The following is a 22473-nucleotide window of genomic DNA, read 5'->3' as shown; positions in this document are numbered from 1 at the left end:
TGGTTACTGCATGATTCCATGTTATTTCATCATTTTGATGTCTTAACTATTATTCTACAATGTAGAAAATAGTACAAATTTAGAAAAACCCTTGAATGTGTAGGTGTCCAACTTTAGATGGGTACTGTATATATTTTTGTAGCCCTGTATGATGGGTCGCTACTGTATATGTATATTATTGATAGGTATCAGACAAAAGCCTTTGTTCAAGTGGTGAATCAGTCATGGATATATTTTTTTACATCAACATAGAAAGAAACAATGATAATCATATACCATAGGCCTATAGTCAAACAATGTTCTAAGTAACCTATAATAATAACAAAAACAGAAGAAAATAATACAAATGAAGTTTCCACATCGTTGCCGAACTTTCTGCTCACATTTCACCATGCAATAAGCTTCCACATCGGCAAAAAAACACAGTTTCCCCTTCCTGTCCTTACTTTTATGGCTGCCACACTTCTGTATTAATGTTTTCATTTCCTTTCATCCAACAGCGCTAAGTCTTTCCATAGGCAAAATCTCATACCACTGAAATCGTTAGTGGCTTGTCCTTAATCCAATTAAATAGCATTCATGTTCTTGCTAATAAAAGTTTCCATTTTCTAAAAGAATCAGTCTAAAAGGGTTCAGAACCTTGTTTCTTGATTAATGACCAGAATCTGGTTGGGCAACCCTAGAAACCGTGTACAATGCATTCGGAAAGTATTCAGACCCCTTAACTTTTCCCACATTTTGTTACATTACAGCCTTATTCTAAAATGGATCTACATCATCAATCTACATACAATATCCCATACTGACAAAGTGAAAACAGGTTAAAAGAAATGATTGCTGATTTATTCAGACCCTTTGCTATGATATTTGAAATTGAGCTCAGGTGCATCCTGTTTCTATTGATCATCCTTGATGTTTCTACAACCTGATTGGAATCCACCTGTGGTAAATTCAATTGATTGGACATCATTTGGAAAGGCACACACCTGTTTATATGATGTCCTACAGTTGACTGACATTTACTCCTGAGGTGCTGACCTGTTGCACCCTTGACAACCACTGTGATTATTAATATTATTTGACCCTGCTGGTCATCTTTGAACATCTTGGCCATGTTCTGTTATAATCACCACCCGGCACAGCCAGAAGAGGACTGGCCACCCCTCAGCCTGGTTCCTCTCTGTTTCTTCCTAGGTTCTGGCCTTTCTAGGTAGTTTTTCCTAGCCACCTTGCTTCTACTCCTGCATTGCTTGCTGTTTGGGGTTTTAGGCTGGGTTTCTGTACCGCACTTTGTGCCATCAGTTGATGTAAGAAGGGCTTTATAAATAAATGTGATTGATTGACAGTGCATGTCCAAGTAAAAACCAAGCCATGAGGTGTAAGGAATTGTCCTTAGAGCTCCAAAACAGGATTATGTTGAGGCACAGAACTGGGCAAGGGTACCAAAATGTTTCTGCAACATGAAGGTCCCCAAGAACACAGTGGCCTCCATCACTCTTAAATGGAAGAAGTTTGGAACCACCGATACTTTTCCTAGAAGTGGCCGCCCAGACAAACTGCGCTATTGGGGGAGAAGGGCCTTGGTTGGAAGTTGACAAAGAACCCGGTGACCTCTGACAGAGCTCCAGAATATCCTCTGTGAAGATGGTTGTCCTTCTGGAAGATTTTCCCATCTCTGCAGCACTCCACCAATTAGGCCTTTATGGTAGAGTGGTCAGATGGAAGCCACTCCTTAGTAAAAGGCACATGACAGCCTGCTTGGAGTTTGCCAAAATGCACTTAAATGACTCTCAGGCTTTGAGAAACAAGATTGTATGGCCTGATGAAATCAAGATTGAACTCTTTGGCCTGAATGACAAGTGTCACGTCTGGAGGAAACCAGACACAGCCCATTAACTGGCCAATAACATTCCTACGGTGAAGCATGGCAGCATCATGCTGTGGGAGGCACTGAGAGACTAGTTCAGATGGAGGGAAAGAATAACATAGCAAAGTACAGAGAGATCCTTGATGAAAACCTCCTGAAGAGCATTCATTGGACTCATCAGACCAAAGGACAGAGGTAGTCACCTGGAATGCATTTCAATTAACAGGTGTGCCTCGTTAAACATTAACTTGTGGAATTTATTTCCTTAATGCGTTTGAGCCAATCAGGTATTTTGTGAGAAGGTAGAGGTGGTATACAGAAGATTAGCCCTATTTGGTCAAATACCAAGTCCATATCATGGCAAGAACAGCTCAAATAAGCAAAGAGAAACGACAGTCCATCATTACTTTAAGACATGCAGGGCGGTCAATATGGAAAATTTCAAGAACTTTTAAAGTTTCTTCAAGTGCAGTCACAAATACCATCAAGCGCTATGATGAAACTGGCTCTCATGAAGACCGCCACAGGAAAGGAAGACCCAGAGTTACCTCTGCTGCAGAGGATAAGTTCATTAGAGTTACCAGCCTCGGAAATCAGCACCTCAGATTGCAGCCCAAATAAATGCTTCACAGAGTTCAAGTAACAGACACATCTCAACATCAACTGTTCAGAGGAAACTGCGTGAATCAGGCCTTCATGGTTGAATTGCTGCAAAGAAACCACTACTAAAGGACACCAATAACAAGGAGAGATTTGCTTGGGTCAACAAACACGAGCAATGGACATTTAGACCGGTGGAAATCTGTCTTTTGGTCTGATGAGTAAAATTTGCTCATTTTGGTGTGCTGCCCACAGTGTAGCATAGAGGTGGGGGTGCTTTGCTGGTGACACTGTCTGTGAATTATTTAGAATTCAAGGCACACTTAACCAGCATGGCTACCATAGCATTCTGCAGCGATACACCATCCCATCTGGTTTGCGCTTGGTGGGACTATCATTTGTTTTATAATAGGATAATGACCTAAAACACACATCCAGGCTGTGTAAGGGCTATTTGACCAAGAAAGAGAGGGATGGAGTGCTGCATCAGATGACCTGCCCTCCACAATCACCTGACCTCAACCAAATTGAGATGGTATGGGATGAGTTGGACCGCAGAGTGAAGGGAAAGCAGCCAACAAGTGCTCCGCATATATGGGAACTCCTTCAGGACGGTTGGAAAAGCATTCCAGGTGACCTATGAAGCTGGTTGAGAGAATGGCAAGCATGTTCAAAGCTGTCATCAAGGCAAAGGGTGGCAACTTTGGAAAATATAAAATTTAAATATATATAGATTTAACCCTTTTTTGGTTACGACATGATTCCATATGTGTTAGTTCATAGTTTGATGTTACCACTTTTATTTTACAAAGTAGAAAATAATTTTAAAAATAAAGAAAAAGCCTTGAATGAGTGTGTCCAAACTTTTGACTGGAACTGTACAGTTGAAGCTGGAAGTTTACATACACGTAGGTTGGAGTTATTAAAACTCGTTTTACAAACCACTCCACAAATTTCTTGTTAACAAACTATAGTTTTGGCAAGTAGGTCATGCACAATCTACTTTGTGCATGACACAAGTAATTTTTCCAACAATTGTTTTCAGACAGATTATATCACTTATAATTCATTATCACAATTCCAGTGGGGCAAAAGTTTACATACATGAAGTTGACTGCCTTTAAACAGCTTGGAAAATTCCAGAAAATTATATCATGGTTTTAGAAGCTAATGATTGGCTAATTGACATCATTTGAGTCAATCGGAGGTGTACCTGTGGATGTATTTCAAGGCCTACCTTCAAACTCAGTACCTTTTTGCTTGACATCGTGGGGAAATTAAAAGAAATCAGCCAAGACCTTAGAAATGAAATTGTAGACCTCCACAAGTCTGGTTCATCCTTGGGAGCAATTTCCAAATGCCTGAAGGTACCACGATCATCTGTACAAACAATAGTATGCAAGTATAAACACCATGGAACCACGCAGCCGTCATACCGCTCTGGAAGGAGACGCGTTCTGTCTCCTAGAGATGAACATACTTTTGTGTGAAAAGTGCAAATCACTCCCAGAACAACAGCAAAGGACCTTGCGAAGATGCTGGAGGAAACGGATACAAAAGTATCTATATCCACAGTAAAACGAGTCCTGTATCGACATAACCTGAAAGGCCGCTCAGCAAGGAAGAAGCCACTGCTCCAAAACCGCCATCAAAAGTTTGGTTTGCAACTGCACATGGGGACAAAGATTGTACTTTTTGGAGAAATGTCCTCTGGTCTGATGAAACAAAAATAGGACTGTTTGGCCATAGTGACCATTGTTGTGTTTGGAGGAAAAAGGGGGAGGCTTGCAAGCCGAAGAACACCAACCCAACCGTGAAGCAAGGGTGTGGCAGCATCATGTTGTGGGGGTGCTTTGCTGCAGTAGGGACTGGTGCACTTCACAAAATAGATGGCATCATGAGGAAGGGGAAATATGTGGGTGTATCAGTCAGGAAGTTAAAGCTTAGTCACAAATGGGTCTTCCAAATGGACAATGACCCCAAGCATACTTCCAAAGTTGTGGTAAAATGTCTTAAGGTCAACAAAGTCAAGGTATTGGAGTGACCATCACAAAGCCCTGACCTCAATCCTATAGAAAATATGTAAGCAGAACTGAAAAGGCGTGTGCGAGCAATGAGGCCTACAAACCTGACTCAGTTACACCAGCTCTGTCAGGAGGAATTCACCCAACTTATTGTGGGAAGCTTGTGGAACGCTACCTGAAACGTTTGACCCAAGTTAAACTATTTAAAGGCAATGCTACCAAATACTAATTGAGTGTATGTAATCTTCTGACCCACTGGGAATGTGATTAAATAAATAAAGCTGAACTAAATAATTCTCTATTATTCTGACATTTCACATTCTTAAAATCAAGTGGTGATCCTAACTGATCTAAAACAGGGAATTTTTACTATGATTAAATGTCAGGAATTGTAAAAAACTGAGTTTAAATGTATTTGACTAAGGTGTATGTAAACTTCCGACTTCAACTGTATGTGCCACTTCCTGTTTTGCAATTTAAACACTTTGGGGGTCTTTGAGGGTCAAACTTATTAAGAACGTATAGGGTTCTATGTTGTCTGTGTAAAATGTTGTACTGGAACAGCAGAATGTGGTGTTGCATGAGTAGAAAGATACATGCTGCCCATTCCTCGTCATAATCCATCTCAAGGTCCCTCCAATATTCTTACTACATTATCTATATTGTGTTTATCCCAAGTATGAATTGACTCACAAATAGTAGATAAAACGCTTTGAGTCTGTGAATTGGGGAAACATTTATCAGCTGGACCGCTCATTGACGCATCTGGAGGTAATGTCTCTCAAAATATAGAGTTCAACTTGCAAGAAACAATAATAGTAATTTTTGCGGGATACCAAATGTAGCTTAGATGTGTGTAAAAGACATAAAGAACATTGTTTGAGTATAGATCATGAATAAATCTGATCTCTCTGCTGTGCCATGAGTTGAAGATACTGTTGTTAAAGCCTGAAAGCTGCAATTACTTGTCAATGATGAGGATATACACTACATTGCCAAAAGTATATGGGCACCTGCTCGTCGAATATCTCATTCCAAAATCATGGGCATTGGTCCCCCCCTTTGCAGCTATAACAGCCTCCACTCTTCTGGGAAGGCTTTCCACTAGATGTTGTAACATTGCTTCCAGCCACAAGGACATTATTGAGGTCGGGCACTGATGTTGGCTCGCAGTCTGCATTCCAATTAATCCCAAAGGTGTTCAATGGGGTTGAGATCAGTTGTTGTGCTGACGTTGCTTCCAGAGGCAGTTTGGAACTTGGTAGTGAGTGTTACAACCGAGTACAGACTTTTTAGCACTCTGCTGAGCCATTGTTGCTCCTAGACATTTCCACTTCACAATAACAGCACTGACAGTTGACCAGGGCAGAAATTTGAACTGACTTTTTTTTAGAAAGGTGGCATCCTATGACGGTGCCTCGTTGAAAGTCACTGAGCTCTTCAGTAAGGCCATTCTACTGCCATTGCTTGTCCTATGGAGAGTGCATGGCAGTGTGCTCGATTTTATTCACCTGTCAGCAACGGGTGTGACTGAAATAGCCGAATCCACTCATTTGAAGGGGTGTCCATATACTTTTGTATATTTGTTGAAAGTCACAAGGGGAACAAAATCAATGCTAGCACTTAAAGGTGCTGTAGCCTTTTCAATGTTCAATTACAGCATTATTTAATCTGAAGTTATTCTTCTGCTATTTATTATGTTACCAATAATATTTACATGTTAATATTATGTTCTGATTGCAATGATTATGTCTCCTCTTATTAAAAGCAATCTATTAGCTGTCCGATAGCACATTCTGGTGGAATGACTTGTCCTGCACTTTATTAAAACCCAGAGTGCATTGAGTGAATATTGGCAAAATATTTTGTTTCCTTTCTAAACATAGCAATGTGAATGCAACGAGGACTCGGACCACAAAATAGGTGATGTGAATTGGCAAAAGAGTTGAGTCCTCATTCAAAGGCAAGGGCAGTGTGAATACAAGGAAAACTAAGTTATTTAGCTTTTTTTTACCCCATAGTTCACTTTAAAGAGGACAATATGTGAGAACACCCGTAATCAACATGATGCAGTTCATTAATTTAAACAAGTTAAAGAATGATCACAATGATAAGCTTTTGAATTAGTACAAACATAATGTGAACCCATTGTTGGGGGGCATGTGTAATCTGCAGGCGACTGTGTTGACCACTAGACCAACCTCCAGTACAACATTCATTTCTGACATCAAATTACCTACATGCCCCTTTACCATGTGGTCCTTGTACCATTCTCTCTTTTCAGACAATGATAAAGCTCGTATTGTGTTTCTGGTCGTTCTCATAAGCTTCACATCTCTGGTTTTACTCTTTGCTCTATATAAATGTACTCCAAAAAGAAGTGTTTCTACCTCAACGCTTACTAAAGTCCCTTTCACATCATGTAAAGAGACAAATAACTTCCCCAACTCTGGTATATTTTATTATTCTGAATGTTGAGGCTATAGTCTCTTTCTAATCCTGCTACTGCAGTAATGGTTTATTGGGTATTTGGATTTAGGTCTTCAAAAGATCTTGAATTTAACATAGGCCTACAATAATTACATTGTTAGTAATTTGTCAATTAGTTGGTGATTATGCTAATGCTAGTGCCTGTTGCTAATGAAGACAGCCATTTTGAACCATTGTATATGTTATGTTGCCAGCCACCCCTTTGTATAACAAACCACTGTTAAACCTTATAGTAAATCATGTATGTAAGCTAAATAGGAGACAACTACAGTATCTGAAACTGTTTATCCATCTAATCTGGATCCCAATATCTATCTCTTATTTATCTCCGAATACATGCCTGTTTGCTCACCACAGGTTGTTTGTGTGTTTTGCTTATTGTTGCTCTCTGATTAACTGTAGACTTGAAATGCAGGCTGATTTTAGTAGATAACCAAATGTAACTGTGATTCAAAGACCCCCCAAGATACTTAAAAGTCCAACCTCTCTTAAAGTTTTCATGTCTTGGCAATTTTTTTCCTCCACAATGATTCCTCTTTTTACAACTACAGAGCACCTGTACTCTCTCTAAGGATCCAGGATGCTAAGTCTGACCCTGCATATCCCAGTACTATTGTAGAGCAATGGAGGCTGCTGAGGGTAGGACGGTTCATAATAATGGCTGGAAATCAAAACAAAAACAATTGTTGCATGCGCCGAATACAACACGTGTAGACCTTACCATGAAATACTTACTTACAAGCCCTTAACCAACAATGGAGTTCAAGAAATGATTTACTAAATAATCTAAAGTTACAATTAAAAAGTAACACAATGAAATTACATACAGTGCCTTGCGAAAGTATTCGGCCCCCTTGAACTTTGCGACCTTTTGCCACATTTCAGAATTCAAACATAAAGATATAAAACTGTATTTTTTTGTGAAGAATCAACAAGTGGGACACAATCATGAAGTGGAACGACATTTATTGGATATTTCAAACTTTTTTAACAAATCAAAAACTGAAAAATTGGGCGTGCAAAATTATTCAGCCCCCTTAAGTTAATACTTTGTAGCGCCACCTTTTGCTGCGATTACAGCTGTAAGTCGCTTGGGGTATGTCTCTATCAGTTTTGCACATCGAGAGACTGAATTTTTTTCGCATTCCTCCTTGCAAAACAGCTCGAGCTCAGTGAGGTTGGATGGAGAGCATTTGTGAACAGCAGTTTTCAGTTCTTTCCACAGATTCTCCATTGGATTCAGGTCTGGACTTTGATTTGGCCATTCTAACACCTGGATATGTTTATTTTTGAAGCATTCCATTGTAGATTTTGCTTTATGTTTTGGATCATTGTCTTGTTGGAAGACAAATCTCTGTCCCAGTCTCAGGTCTTTTGCAGACTCCATCAGGTTTTCTTCCAGAATGGTCATGTATTTGGCTCCATCCATCTTCCCATCAATTTTAACCATCTTCCCTGTCCCTGCTGAAGAAAAGCAGGCCCAAACCATGTTGCTGCCACCACCATGTTTGACAGTGGGGATGGTGTGTTCAGGGTGATAAGCTGTGTTGCTTTTACGCCAAACATAACATTTTGCATTGTTGCCAAAAAGTTCAATTTTGGTTTCATCTGACCAGAGCACCTTCTTCCACATGTTTGGTGTATCTCCCAGGTGGCTTGTGGCACCTTTAAACGACACTTTTTATGGATATCTTTAAGAAATTGCTTTCTTCTTGCCACTCTTCCATAAAGGCCAGATTTGTGCAATATACGACTGATTGTTGTCCTATGGACAGAGTCTCCCACCTCAGCTGTAGATCTCTGCAGTTCATCCAGAGTGATCATGGGCCTCTTGGATGCATCTCTGATCAGTCTTCTCCTTGTATGAGCTGAAAGTTTAGAGGGACGGCCAGGTCTTGGTAGATTTGCAGTGGTCTGATACTCCTTCCATTTCAATATTATCGCTTGCACAGTGCTCCTTGGGATGTTTAAAGCTTGGGAAATATTTTTGTATCCAAATCCGGCTGTAAACTTCTTCACAACAGTATCTGGGACCTGCCTGGTGTGTTCCTTGTTCTTCATGATGCTCTCTGCGCTTTTAACGGACCTCTGAGACTATCACAGTGCAGGTGCATTTATACGGAGACTTGATTACACACAGGTGGATTGTATTTATCATCATTAGTCATTTAGGTCAACATTGGTGCTCGCACCACCCCCTGTAGCGCCTTACGGTCGGATGCCGAGCAGTTGCCATACCAGGCGGTGAGGATGCTCTCGATGGTGCGACTATAGAACTTTTTGAGGATCTGGGGACCCATGACAAATCTTTTCAGTCTCCTGGGGGGGAATAGGATTTGTCGTGCCTTCTTCATGACTGTCTTGGTGTGTTTGGACCATGATAGTTTGTTGGTGATTTTATTTATTTCACCTTTATTTAATCAGGTAGGCTAGTTGAGAACAAGTTCTCATTTACAACTGCGACCTGGCCAAGATAAAGCAAACCAGTGCGACACAAACAACAACACAAAGTTACACATGGAATAAACAAAGATACAGTCAATAACACAATAGAAAAAAGTATATACAGTGTGTGCAAATAAGGTAAGATATGGGAGGTAAGGCAATAAATAGGCCATAATGGCTAAATAATTACAATTTAGCAATTAAACACTTGATTGATAGATGTGGAAGTAGAGAGACTCGGGTGCAAAGGAGCATAATAAATAACAGCATGGGGATGAGGTAATTGGATGGGCTATTTACAGATAGGCTAAGTACAGGTGCAGCGATCTGTGAGCTGCTCTGACATCTGGTGCTTAAAGTTAGTGAGGTAGATATGAGTCTCCAACTTCAGTGATTTTGCAATTCGTTCCAGTCATTGGCAGCATAGAACTGGAAGGAAAGGCGACCAAAGGAATGAATTGGTTTTGGGGGTGACCAGTGAAATATACTTGCTGGAGTGCGTGCTATGGGTGGGTGCTGCTATACCTAGCAAAGACTTATAGATGACCTGGAGCCAGTGGGTTTGGCGACAAATATGAAGCGAGGGCCAGCCAACGAGAGCATACAGGTCGCAGTGGTGGGTAGTATATGGGGCTTTGGTGACAAAACGGATGGCACTGTGATAGACTGCATCCAATTTGCTGTGTAGAGTGTTGAAGGCTATTTTGTAAATGACATCGTCAAAGTCAAGGATCGGTAGGATAGTCAGTTTTATGAGGGTATGTTTGGCAGCATATAAGTGAAGGATGCTTTGTTGCGAAATAGGAAGCCGATTTTAGATTTAATTTTGGATTGGAGATGCTTAATGTGAGTCTGGAAGGAGAGTTTACAGTCTAACCAGACACCTCGGTATTTATTAAATAAACCATGGGAGTTATGTAAATGCACTATGAATTCATATCTTGAAATGGACACATTTTCACAAAATGTTGGAATGGAGTCAATGGAATGGTATCAAACACGTGTTGGATACCATTCCCCTCCTGTACTCCCTGTTTACCGACGACTGCGTGGCCAAGCACGACTTCAACACCATCATTAAGTTTGCTGACGACACAACAGTGGTAGGCCTGATCACCAACAACGATGAGACAGCCTATAGGGAGGAGGTCGGAGACCTGGCAGTGAGGTGCCAGGACAACAACCTCTCCCTCAATGTGAGCAAGACAAAGGAGATTACCGTGGACTACAGGAACATCGACAGGGCTGTAGTGGAGCGTGTCAAGAGTTTCAAGTTCCTTGGTGGCCACCATTGCCTTTTTTGCCTTTACCTCCATTATCTCACCTCACTTGCTCACATTGTATATACTTATTTTTCTACTGTATTATTGACACTATGTTTTTTTTACTCCATGTGTAACTATGTGTTGTTGTATGTGTCGAACTGCTTTGCTTTATCTTGGCCAGGTCGCAATTATAAATGAGAACTTGTTCTCAACTTGCCTACCTGGTTAAATAAAGGTGAAATAAAAAAAGAGCAACTCCTTGCTTAAAGTCACTGTAAACTGGGGGAATTGTAACAGGAGATTTATATTGTATTGGACTTAGCGATTGTACCGGTAATATAATACAACTTTTTTAATGAGAATAAAAGTTATTAAACCCTGAGATGAAAACATTCAGCGCTGGTTTCAAAGACTCCGATAAGACCTTTTGCTGGACTGAAGTGCACTTTCAATCAGGACTTTAAAGTTACATTCCCAGTCACACAAAAAAAGTAAACATTACTTTTCCCATCATACACCACGATGTGAGCGAACAAGTCATCAATGCGCCTGCTCAGAGCAGAGTTGGTGTGGCTGAAATATGGCTACAGTGCTACTTCAGGCGTTGGAGCGCGCTGAGATAGCGAAGCTACCAAAAGCTGTTCAAAATAAACTAGAAAAGTTATTTTCTGATCTGCAATATGAAATAGATTCCCTCAAGTCACACCAGGAGCAATTTAGAGTCGATAGCGGTAAGTTATATCCGAATAAGTCATTGTAATGATGTGTACAATTCCAGCTCGCTAGCTAAAGTTATCTAGGCTACGTAGCTAGCTAAAGACAGAATCACAGATACATCTGTCTCGTTGTTTTTTCACCGGATGTATACGTTTGAAATATCCGCGTGGCGTTTCCACTCACTACCAAATATGGTAGTGAGAGGAAGCCCTGTTGCCTGCAGTGGGAGAAGATGGAAGGAGATGGATTTTGGCCGACATTGTGCTAATTTGCTCATTGATTAAACATTTGATCTCCATACAATGTTCTGTTCCTAAAACTATAATATGTTACGAACACAGTGAACTAAGTTTTGGTTTTGTAGACTTTTCTCTTTGCCAAAGTGTTCTTTTTAAATTGTGTTGTTTAGTAAGAGTAGTTTTTGCGCACTTGCACTATAGAGTAGGCGTTCCCTAACGGAAATATGCGCATGAGTGTTAGTAAGCGCCAATAGGATCTCGCTTGCTCTTGCTTGGCCCCGCCCACCTCCAGGCTTGTTCTTCCCACATTTGTTCCCAAATGAAACGACGGGCAGTGGTCTATCTTGGTTTAGTTATAAAAATAAAATGTTATCACAGATCGAACAATGAGGTTTAGTTAAACAAATATTTTACATTGTACGTTCGTTATCGCAGAACGTGGATGGCCTTTCCCAGCTGCATCGACAACTGTTTATCTCACAAGGCCTAGTTATATGATGGATTAAAAAATCGTTAGCTAGCTAGGGTAGCTTGTCAACATTGTTAATCAGCCATGTCTAAATTGTTTAGCTTACTGGCTGACGTTGGGAACGTGGTGGATGACTAGTTCGTTTGTTAAGAACTTCTCTATACTCCCAGATAACTTTATTAAACTACTTTGATTTATCATTACGCCTTCGAGACAATAGCAGCAACGTTAACATGTGTTGTCACTCTTGTAGAACAACAGTTCTTTGAGAAAGTGCAACGTCTTGAACAGAGTCAGGAGCAGTTTGTGACCCAGACTGAACAGCACCACAAACTCCGAGAGGAGTTCACCAAGATCGGTAAGTGGAACTAGCTTCTTGATCCACTCAAAGGCTCTTTACTTACCACTGCAGCACATGTACAGTATGTAAACCCCGGTATGTGATTCTTTGCAATTTACTGACCATGACCCAAGTTTGACCTTGGGTCAAGTACATCCCATCATTGGGGATGACGATCCACCATTTTATGAAATTGCAATTTTTTTCTATAGATGAAGAACTCAAGAGTGTACTAGAAAAGAATAAAGAGTATGAAATCAACCAAGAGAAGTTGACATCTGAACAGGTGAGAGCCTCATGGTCTTCCCACCTCTTTAACGCTTTGTGTAGGGCTAGGTAATATATAACATTTATTCAAATTTGTTTTGCCCGATATTCCAAGTACCTCTGTCGCATGAATCAACTTCTACTTTTTGTTTTTTACAAGTGTTTATCTCCACATGTTCTTATGTATTTTTGGTCAAGTCTCCTAAGCTCCTTCTGTGCTGTGTGCACCTTCCATTTACACCAGAGATCTGAGTGTAATGACGAGATGCGCATGCCTCCGACCTAACAATGGGAGTAGTTGTTAAGGCGCCAAGCTTATATCCATAGAATAACATTGGGCTTATTTTGGTGAGAGTGAAACCTCTGTTAGTCTCTTTCTCACTGTTTGCACACACCCTGACCAAGACCCTGCCACTCACAACAACAAAGATAAGAGAGAACTTCTTCCTCTCTGATAAGCATTTTCAACTTGCTATTTGCAGTTTGGTACAACAGAATTAGTCATATTGTTAGCGAAACACATTGAGACATTATTTTACTGTAATAGAGAATTTAAGCTTTCTAATGATACCCTTTGGAAATTAATGTTATTTTTCTGTCACGCATGGCATTGCGGCATTTCAACCAAAGACGACTAGCTGTCTAGTCTGTTTTTCTAAATGTGAAATAAGCATAAAACATAATTGTATAAGGAATTGGCAACTCGTTCTCATTCTGAGAAATAAGGTAGGCCACTTGATTTCAATATCTAAACAAAGTGGACAGGCTAACATGCTGTTCAAACAGTTAGAGATGGACAGAAGGGTGTCTTCATAACAATGAAACTTTTCTGCCTTGTTAGCTAGCAAATGGATCCGTGTTGGCTAAACTTGAACTATAAAGATTAGCTGGCTACTCACTTGCATGTGGTCTTGTGCTTAAGGGATTGTTTATGAGACCTGTGTTAATTTTCTATGTTTGCTGCAAGAAGTTAGTCATTATTACTGAATGTGCATTATTCATGGTTCTGGTTACATTTGCAACAAAGGGTATTTTCATAGACAGACTTGAAAGCCAGAAGAGTGATTATTGCAAAGAAAAGGCAGGCTGGACTATTTTCATAAAATAATTACATTATTACTCGGTCTTGTGGTTGTGGAAGGCATATATGGGGCGGCAGGTAGCCTAGTGGTTAGAGCGTTAGACCTGTAACCGAAAGGTTGCAAGATTGAATCCCAGAGCTGACAAGCTAAAAATCTGTTGTTCTACTCCTGAACAAGGCAGTTAACCCACTGTTCCTAGGCCGTCATTGAAAATAAGAATTTGTTCTTAAAACTGACTTGCCTAGTTAAATAAAGGTTTAAAAAAATTTTTTTTTTTAATGTATAATTTCAAAAGCCCTGAATTCATTAGATTTATTACTGACTGTTTTGAAATGCTGTGTTTGACCTTTTGATTTTACAACAAAGCTTATTTAGAGAACATTAAAACCATTGATCATTTTTTAGGCCATATCACCCAGCCTTAGGTTGACACCTTTTTTGGGCTTGACATTGACTTTAACATCTTTATTCTAGGCCCAGCTCTGTAAAGCCAAAAATGAACTGGAGGCAGAGAAGCGGGAGCTTGTGCGTACATTGGAGAGGAGATCCCAGGAAGTGGCCTATCTGAGTGGTATGGATGAATCTATGTGGAGAGATGCAAACACACAGACACACACTTGATCTAATGTCTATTGGATTTATTTTTTTAATCAGAGGACCTGCAGCGCCTCAATGACAAAGTGGCGGAAGTCAATGCCTCAAAGATGGGGCTGCAGCTCAAGTTTGATGAGCTTGAATCCTCAGAGGTCAACATCAAGGTGAGCCTATTTGAACGCTCTGTTGCTCGTGGCCACTTGAATAGGACCCACCTCTCAAGGAAGGTGTTGAAATGATCTAATACATGTATATATCTTGTGTAATCCATGCTGTTGTGCCGGTTCCCTCAGTACCGTGAGAAGCGTATGGAGCAGGAAAAGGAGCTGTTGCGAGGCCAGACTGCCTGGCTGAACGCAGAGCTAAAGGCTAAAAGTGAGGAGCTACTGGCTCTTTCACGCCAGAAGGGCAACCAGATCCTGGAGCTGAAGTGCAGCTTGGAGAACAAAGAGGATGAGGTAAGAACATGACAGTTATCATATTCATCTATTGAGTATGGAGTCATTCACATATCAAAAACAAACTATTACCTGACTGGCTTCTCCCCCAGTACTCTGTCAACATTATAATTGTCTTTTTTTTGTAGTTGAACAGAGTCCAGGACCAAGTGACCAGTTTGAAGACTTCAAATGAAGGCCTTCAGAAGCAGGCTGAAGACATAATCAACAAACTGAAAGAGGATAAGGAGCAGCAGGCTAGCATGGAGGAGAAGTTTAGAAACGAGCTAAATGCCAACATAAAGCTCTCCAACTTGTACAAGGTATGTAGAACAAGTCTTGGATTTGTTTTGGATTCCAGTGGATAGTCCATAGCTCCCTAATAATGGTGGTCATCATTGCGACCTTGATGTTTTTTTTTGTAAGTAAGCTTTTGGAGAACATTTTAGTTAACAGGTGCATGCAACATTTTTGTGGTGGATGATGTGGAGCATTGAATACATTGTTTCTTTCCCAACACTGGCCAACAACCCTTTACCTTGTCTTCCCAGGGAGCTGCTGCAGACTCTGAGTCCAAGAGTGAGGAATTGAGTGGGGCTGTAGAGGAGCTGCACAAGCTGCTGAAAGATGCTGGAGAGGGTGAGAGAGAAACCACACAGACACCATCTCAATGCAAAACCTACAGACATGGGCACTTGGTTTGCTTGTCACAAGTAGGCTACCATTATCCTCTCCTTTCCTCTCTACAGCGAACAAGGCCCTAGAGGTGAGGTTGCAGGAGATGGATGACTGTCGGGACAATGAGGCTGCTGCGCTGAAGGAGAGGATCATCAATTTGGAAAAAGAACTGGAGAACGCCAACGAACTGCTGTCCGACACCAAGCTCAAAGGTCAGGTCTTAGACACAATCTTGCCTGATTCTACTGAACAATTGACTGGACTGTGAAATTGCTTCATTTTGGATGATGTCTCTCAGAATTAACCTCTTTACCAGTAAGTTTGATGTTATTTGAATGAGCATTCGATGGGTAATATAAACTGTCCACTGACTGATTTGTGTTAGGTTGATGTGGCTTCTTTGGTCACGCTCTGAAGACCTCAGTTTGAGCTGGAGGATGAACTTTGACCCTGTGCATGGTTGTGTGTGTCCAGGCTCTGCCGGTGCAGCCTCAGTGCTGTCAGAGGAAACGATTACCACCATGTCCCCGACCGCAGTCGCCGTTGCCAAGATAGTCAAACCTGGCATGAAGCTGACTGAGGTAACGCCACAGTTGTACTGCTTTGGTGACAGAGGACTCTTCTATGTCACACATTTTCACGTCACATATTTACTTAACATTTACAGAATTCATCTGCAGAGATTTACTTTGCAAAGAAAACGGTTATATTTAAACACATTACGCTCATAGTACTGATGATTGAGGGTGGGACTGTATAACTGTTTGAGCGACCTCCTTCTCTCCAGTTGTACACAGCGTATGTGGAGACCCAGGAGGCACTGCAGCTGGAGCGTGTGGAGAACAAGCGGGTGAATAAGTACTTGGATGACATAGTGCAGGAGGTGGAGGCTAAGGGTCCCATCCTCAAACGCCAGAGGGATGAGCATGAGCGTATGCAGAAATCTGTGGCCAGCCTTTCATCCAAGCTAGAACAGGCAGTTAAGGTGTGTGGGTTTTAGTTTGTGCATTTTATTATTGCCATACAGAGGACCAAGAGACTTTTGTTAGTCAAACATCTGAGGATATGTAAGGATAATTAGAAACCAATCCAGTGAACTCATGATAAATGCAATGGCTTGGGATGGTTTTGAACTGCACTAAACTGTATCATCCAGAATGTCTAGGGTAAGTGAAAATAATGTATTTGAGATGGTATTGGTGAACTGCAATGCAATGTATTTTAGTTTTTTGTCACCTGCACTAGTACAGTGAAATGCCTTTTCTTGCTTGCTCTTTCAAAATCAATAAACAGAAGTAAAGTAGTACAAAAATAAGAACATGAGAAAGTAATTAAAATACAGTGCCTGTCAAAAGTTTGGACACCTACTCATTCAAGGGTTTATCTTTATTTTTTGTATTTTCTACATTATAGAATAATAGTGAAGAAATAAACTATGAAATAACATGTGGAATCATGTAGTAACCAAAAAAGTGTTAAATAAATCAAAATATTTTTTAGATTCTTCAAAGTAGCCACTCTTTGCCTTGATGACAGCTTTGCACACTTGGCATTCTCTCAACCAGGTTCACCTGGAATGCTTTTCCAACCGTGTTGAAGGACTTCACACATGCTGAGCACTTGATGGCTGCTTTTCCTTCACTCTGCGGTCCAACTCATCCCAAACAATCTTGATTGGGTTGAGGTCAGGTGATTGTGGAGGGCAGGTCATCTGATGCAGCACTCCATCACTCTGCTTCTTGGTCAAATAGCCCTTACACAGCCTGGAGGTGTGTTTTGGGTCATTGTCCTCTTAAAACACGAATACCAACCAAGGCTAAGCGCAAACCAGATGGGATGACATGTCGCTGCAGAATGCTGTGGTAGCCATGCTGGTTGTGTGCCTTGAATTCTAAATTAATCACTGACTGTGTCACCAGCAAAGCACCATCACGCTTCCTCCATGCTTCACGGTGGGAACCATACATGTGGAGATCATCCGTTCACTTACTCTGCGTCTCACGAAGACATGGCGATTGGAACCAAAAATCTCAAATTTGGAATCAGCAGACCAAAAGACAGATTTGCACAAGTCCATTGCTCGTGTTTCTTGACCCAAGCAATTCTCTTCTTATTGGTGTCCTTAAGTAGTTTGAACCCTGGTTCGACTCCAGGCTATATCACTACTGGCCAAGATTGGGAGTCCCATATGGCGGCGCACAATTGGCCCAGCGTCATCTGGGTTTGTCCAGTGTAGGCCGTCATTGTGAATAAGAATTTGTTCTTAACTGACTTGCCTAGTTAAATAAAAAATAGTTGTAGTTTCTTTGCAGCATTTAGACCATGAAGGCCCGATTCACACAGTCTTCTGAACAGTTGATGATACTTGAACTCTGTGAAGCATTTATTTGGGCTGCAATATTTGAGGCTGGTAACTCTAAATAACTTATCCTCTTCAGCAGAGGTAACTCTGGGTCTTCCTTTCCTCTGGTGGACCTCATGAGATCCAATTTCATCATAGCGCTTGATGGTTTTTGGGACTGCACTTGAAACGTTCAAAGTTCTTCATTTTCCGTATTGACTTAATGTCTTAAAGTACTGATGGGCTGTCATTTTTCTTTGCTTACTACCTCGTGAAGCTGGTTGAGAGGTTGCCAAAAGTGTGCAAAGCTGTCAACAAGGCAAAGGGTGGCTACTTTGTTGAAATATATAAAGTAATATACACTTTTTTTGGTTACTACATAATTCCATATGTTATTTCATAGTTTTGATGTATTCACTATTATTCTGCAATGTAGAAAATATTCAACATTTTAAGAAAAAGCCTTGAATAAGTAGGTGTGTCCAACCTTTTGACTGTTACTGTATATAAAGTAGAGGTCGACCGATTATTTAGGGCCGATTTCAAGTTTTCATAACAATCGGAAATCTGTATTTAAAAAAAACAAACATTTTATTTAATATTTATTTAACTAGGCAAGTCAGTTAAGAACACATTTTTATTTTCGATGATGGCCTAGGAACGGTGGGTTAACTGCCTCGTTCAGGGGCAGAACAACAGATTTTCACCTTGTCAGCTCGGGGGCTCTATCTTGCAACCTTAAACTTAACTAGTCCGACGCAATAACGACCTACCTCTGTCTCGTTGCACTCCACAAGGAGACTGCCTGTTACGCGAATGCAGTAAGCAGAGGTAAGTTGCTAGCTAATTAAACGGATCTTATAAAAAACAATCAATCAATCAATCATAATCACTAGTTAACTACACATGGTTGTTGATATTACTCAATATTATCAAGCATGTCCTGCATTGCATATAATCTGACTGAGCATACAAGTATCTGATTGAGCGGTGGTAGGCAGAAGCAGGCGTGTAAAGATTCATTCAAACAGCACTTTCGGGCGTTTTGCCAACAGCTCTTCGTTGTGCGTCAAGCATTGCGCTCTTTATGACTTCAAGCCCATCAACACCCGAGATGAGGCTGGTGTAACCAAAGTAAAATGGCTAGCTAGTTAGCGCACGCTAATAGTGTTTCAAACATCACTCGCTCTGAGCCTTGGGGTGGTTGTTCCCCTTGCTCTGCATGGGTTACGCTGCTTTGATGGTGGCTGTTGTCGTTGTGTTCCTGGTTCGAGCCCAGGGAGGAGCGAGGAGAGGGCCGGAAGCTATACTGTTACACTGGCAATACTAAAGTGCCTATAAGAACATCCAATAGTCAAAGGTATATGAAATACAAATGGTATAGAGAGAAATAGTCCTATAATAACTACAACCTAAAACGTCTTACCTGGGAATATTGAAGACTCATATTTAAAGGAACCACCAGGTTTCATATGTTCTCATGTTCTGAGCAAGGAACTGAAACGTTAGCTTTCTTACATGGCACATATTGCACTTTTACTTTCTTCTCCAACACTGTTTTTGCATTATTTAAACCAAATTGAACACGTTTCATTATTTATTTGAGGCTAATATTCTTCTGACTTTTCACATTCTTAAAATAAAGTGGTGATCTTAACTGACCTAAAACAGGGAATTTTTAATCTGATTAAATGTCAGGAATTGTGAAACTGAGTTTAAATGTATTTGGCTAAGGTGTATGTAAACTTCCGACTTCAACTGTATGTATAGGTGTAAGGTATCGGGATATATGATAAACGGAGTAGCAGCAGCGTATATGATTGTGTGCATGAGCAAATCAAGTGGGTGTAGAATATGCATATAAAATGGAATGGTCAATGCAGATAGTGTATGTGGACATTTTGTTAGCTATTTAGTAGTCTTATGGCTTGGGGATGAAAGCTCTTCAGGAGCCTGTTGGTGTCAGACTTGATGCTCCGGTACTGCTTGCCTTGGTTGGTATTGATGCTCCGGTACTGCTTGCCTTGGTTGGTATTCATGAACTGCACTGCACTTGCCTATAATGTGCACTTATAGTGTGGCAGAACCCATTCAGTGGAATTATAACTAGTTACTGTGTTTCAGGAGGTTCACCGTCTGCAGAAGGTGACTGACGAGGCCAACAAGCGCTCTTCTGTCCTGGAGAGAGACAACCAGAGGTCTGATGTGCAGCTTGCAGACATGGGGCAGCAGGTAGGGCCCAAACAGAACATCCTGTCTTATAACCTCGCAAACCTCACTATTGTCGTAGAATTAGGTGTGGAAAATCAATAACAATGTCCATCAAAAAGTGATGGTTTCAAGAATACAGGTTTGGGACATAACTTTTTCACCCCCTCCCCCACCAGATCCGTGTCCTACTCATTGAGCTGGAGGAGGCGCGTGGTAACCATGTAGCCCACGATGAGGAGGTGAGCTCTGCTGACATCAGCAGCACGTCAGAGGTCATCACGCAGCATCTGGTGACGTTTCGTGGGGTGGAGGAGCTCCAGCAGCAGAACCAGCGCCTCCTGGTGGCCCTCCGAGAGCTCAGCGAAGCACAGGAGAGGGAGGAGGAAGAGACCACTGGCACCAAGTGTGATATACTTAATTGTCCATATTTTTTGCAGATCATTTATGTTTTGCTTTCAACCCAAGCCCCCAAGATAAGTGTCCGACTGTCCTTTTCTCCATCCAGAAACAACCCACTAGACTAGATACATTTGTGGATCTGACATTGTTGGATTGGCATAAGCAATATGATAGTAGCTCCTGCTCCACCTTCCTCTTAGGTTCCCCTGTGTCAGTAAAATGTTTGTCTGTGGATAAGTAAAAAGGTCATTCCAATCCCCCCCCCCCCAGGTGCAGTGAGTTGGAGCGCAGTCTGGAGAAGGCCCAGGCAGAGCTGGAGGCTCTGCGAGAGCAGCGTAGCCACCAGATGCAGCTGGCTGAGTCCATCGTTAGGCAGAGAGATATGTACAGAGTGCTGCTGGCCCAGGCCACCGGAGTCAGCTTCCCTCAGCAAGGTCGGGTTCAGATTAATTCACAAACATTTCCTTCTTCGGGGCCTGATGAGGCTAGTGTAGCAGAAATGTATATGTGGGTGCATGAATAAAGTACTGGAGCAGCATATACTGTGTGCAGGCTTTTGGTTCTTTAAGAAGTAATTTTTGTCCCAGCCCCAGTGGATAACTTTGGGATGTGTATATATTAATTACATATTGACCTCTTGTCTCAGGTGCAGCAGCTGCTGAGGAGTTCTCTAGCACCCCCCGCCGCTCCCCAGCCGCCACCCCCACCACACCCACTGGAATCATTACTATGGCAACCGAGTCAACCGAGGTGGTAGAGGCCAAGGCAGCCCTCCGACAGGTGAACTCCCACAATCTTCTGTGCTGTTTTATGTTTTCTTAGTCAGTCACTAGAGGGCAGTATACACCTACTAACTACAGGAATTCTGTGGCAGTCTACCATTTAACATTGAGAATGGAAGTCTGCATATCAGTGTACATGTATATGCAGCATTGCTTGATACATCAAACATTATCTGTCCTTTTTGTTCCACCAAACCGCCATGTTATGGTAGATCACAAACAATATCCTTCAATTAGTTTTATACAAAATGGTTGCATTACTCTTATCCAAAGGAACATCTTGTTTGGTATGTTTTTTTTTAGTTGCAGGAAGTGTTCTCTTCCTATAAGAGGGAGAGGTCTGAGAGTGACAAGGCCCTGATGGAGCAGAGTGAGAAGCTACAGAAGCAAGTGTCTGACCAGAGATTCCAGAATGCCAAGATATCCACCCAACTGGAGTTTACCTCCAAGAGGTAAGAGAATTGCACATCACTTTCAGGTCACTATTCAACACAATGGCACATGATTAGGGTTGTAAAATTCTGTGAACTTTGCCCAAATTCCCTGGTTTTTCAAAAATCCTTGGAATTTGTGGGTAAGTTACACTTACCAAAGTGTTTTGGACATTTTGTCTTTCTCAATGTGGGAACAAGAAGTTATTTCAGATTTTTTTTGCAAAGTTCGCTTGATAACTTACTGATCCTACCTGGTGACGCCCCCACCCACCAGGTATGAGATGCTTCAGGATAATGTTAAGGGCTACAGGAAGGAGATTGCCTCTCTGATGGAGAAGGGACAGAAGATGGCTGCTGCAGCCCAGACGTGTGAGCAGACTGTTCACACCATGACCCAGGACCTGAGGGTTGCCCAGGAGAAACTAAACATGGCAGAGGTGTGTGTACCTCATGTTTCTGTGTTCCAAGTATTTTGTTCATTGTATTAGAAAAAAAGACAATACTTGGTCTCACTCTCGTAATGTGTGTGTTAGTGGTCTTTCTATACATGTATTACATCTAGTTTCTAAGCCACAGTTGAGCTGAGTTTTCCACCTCCAGGGTCGTGCTGAGAGCCTCAGGAAGGAGATAGAGATGCTGAAGCTAGTGGAGTCCAGACTGACCCAGGAGAAGGAGACCATGCAGACCCAACAACGAGGACAGAACATGCTGCTCACCAATCTCAAGACCATAGAGGTACCTACAGACACACACACCAATCTCAAAACAATTGATACATCGCACACTAACCAC

General features: G+C 41.4%; 1 protein-coding gene across 1 annotated transcript in view; it reads left to right on the top strand.

The window, feature by feature from the left end:
* Positions 1-11245: 11245 nt before the first annotated feature.
* The window catches only part of LOC112251222 (nucleoprotein TPR-like), a 39187-nt gene continuing 27959 nt past the window's right edge, over positions 11246-22473 (top strand). The window contains 18 exon segments of the mRNA XM_042322261.1: positions 11246-11422; positions 12370-12474; positions 12669-12742; positions 14280-14376; positions 14460-14563; positions 14693-14857; positions 14986-15159; positions 15388-15475; positions 15586-15726; positions 15989-16095; positions 16302-16499; positions 19980-20087; positions 20243-20469; positions 20736-20899; positions 21112-21245; positions 21551-21699; positions 21956-22118; positions 22282-22416. Coding sequence (XP_042178195.1) covers positions 11272-11422; positions 12370-12474; positions 12669-12742; positions 14280-14376; positions 14460-14563; positions 14693-14857; positions 14986-15159; positions 15388-15475; positions 15586-15726; positions 15989-16095; positions 16302-16499; positions 19980-20087; positions 20243-20469; positions 20736-20899; positions 21112-21245; positions 21551-21699; positions 21956-22118; positions 22282-22416 — 2484 coding nt within the window. The 5' untranslated portion in view covers positions 11246-11271.

This window comes from Oncorhynchus tshawytscha, linkage group LG05, assembly GCF_018296145.1.
Source record: "Oncorhynchus tshawytscha isolate Ot180627B linkage group LG05, Otsh_v2.0, whole genome shotgun sequence".
Taxonomy (NCBI): domain Eukaryota; kingdom Metazoa; phylum Chordata; class Actinopteri; order Salmoniformes; family Salmonidae; genus Oncorhynchus; species Oncorhynchus tshawytscha.
This window is presented reverse-complemented; position numbering and strand designations above follow the sequence as displayed.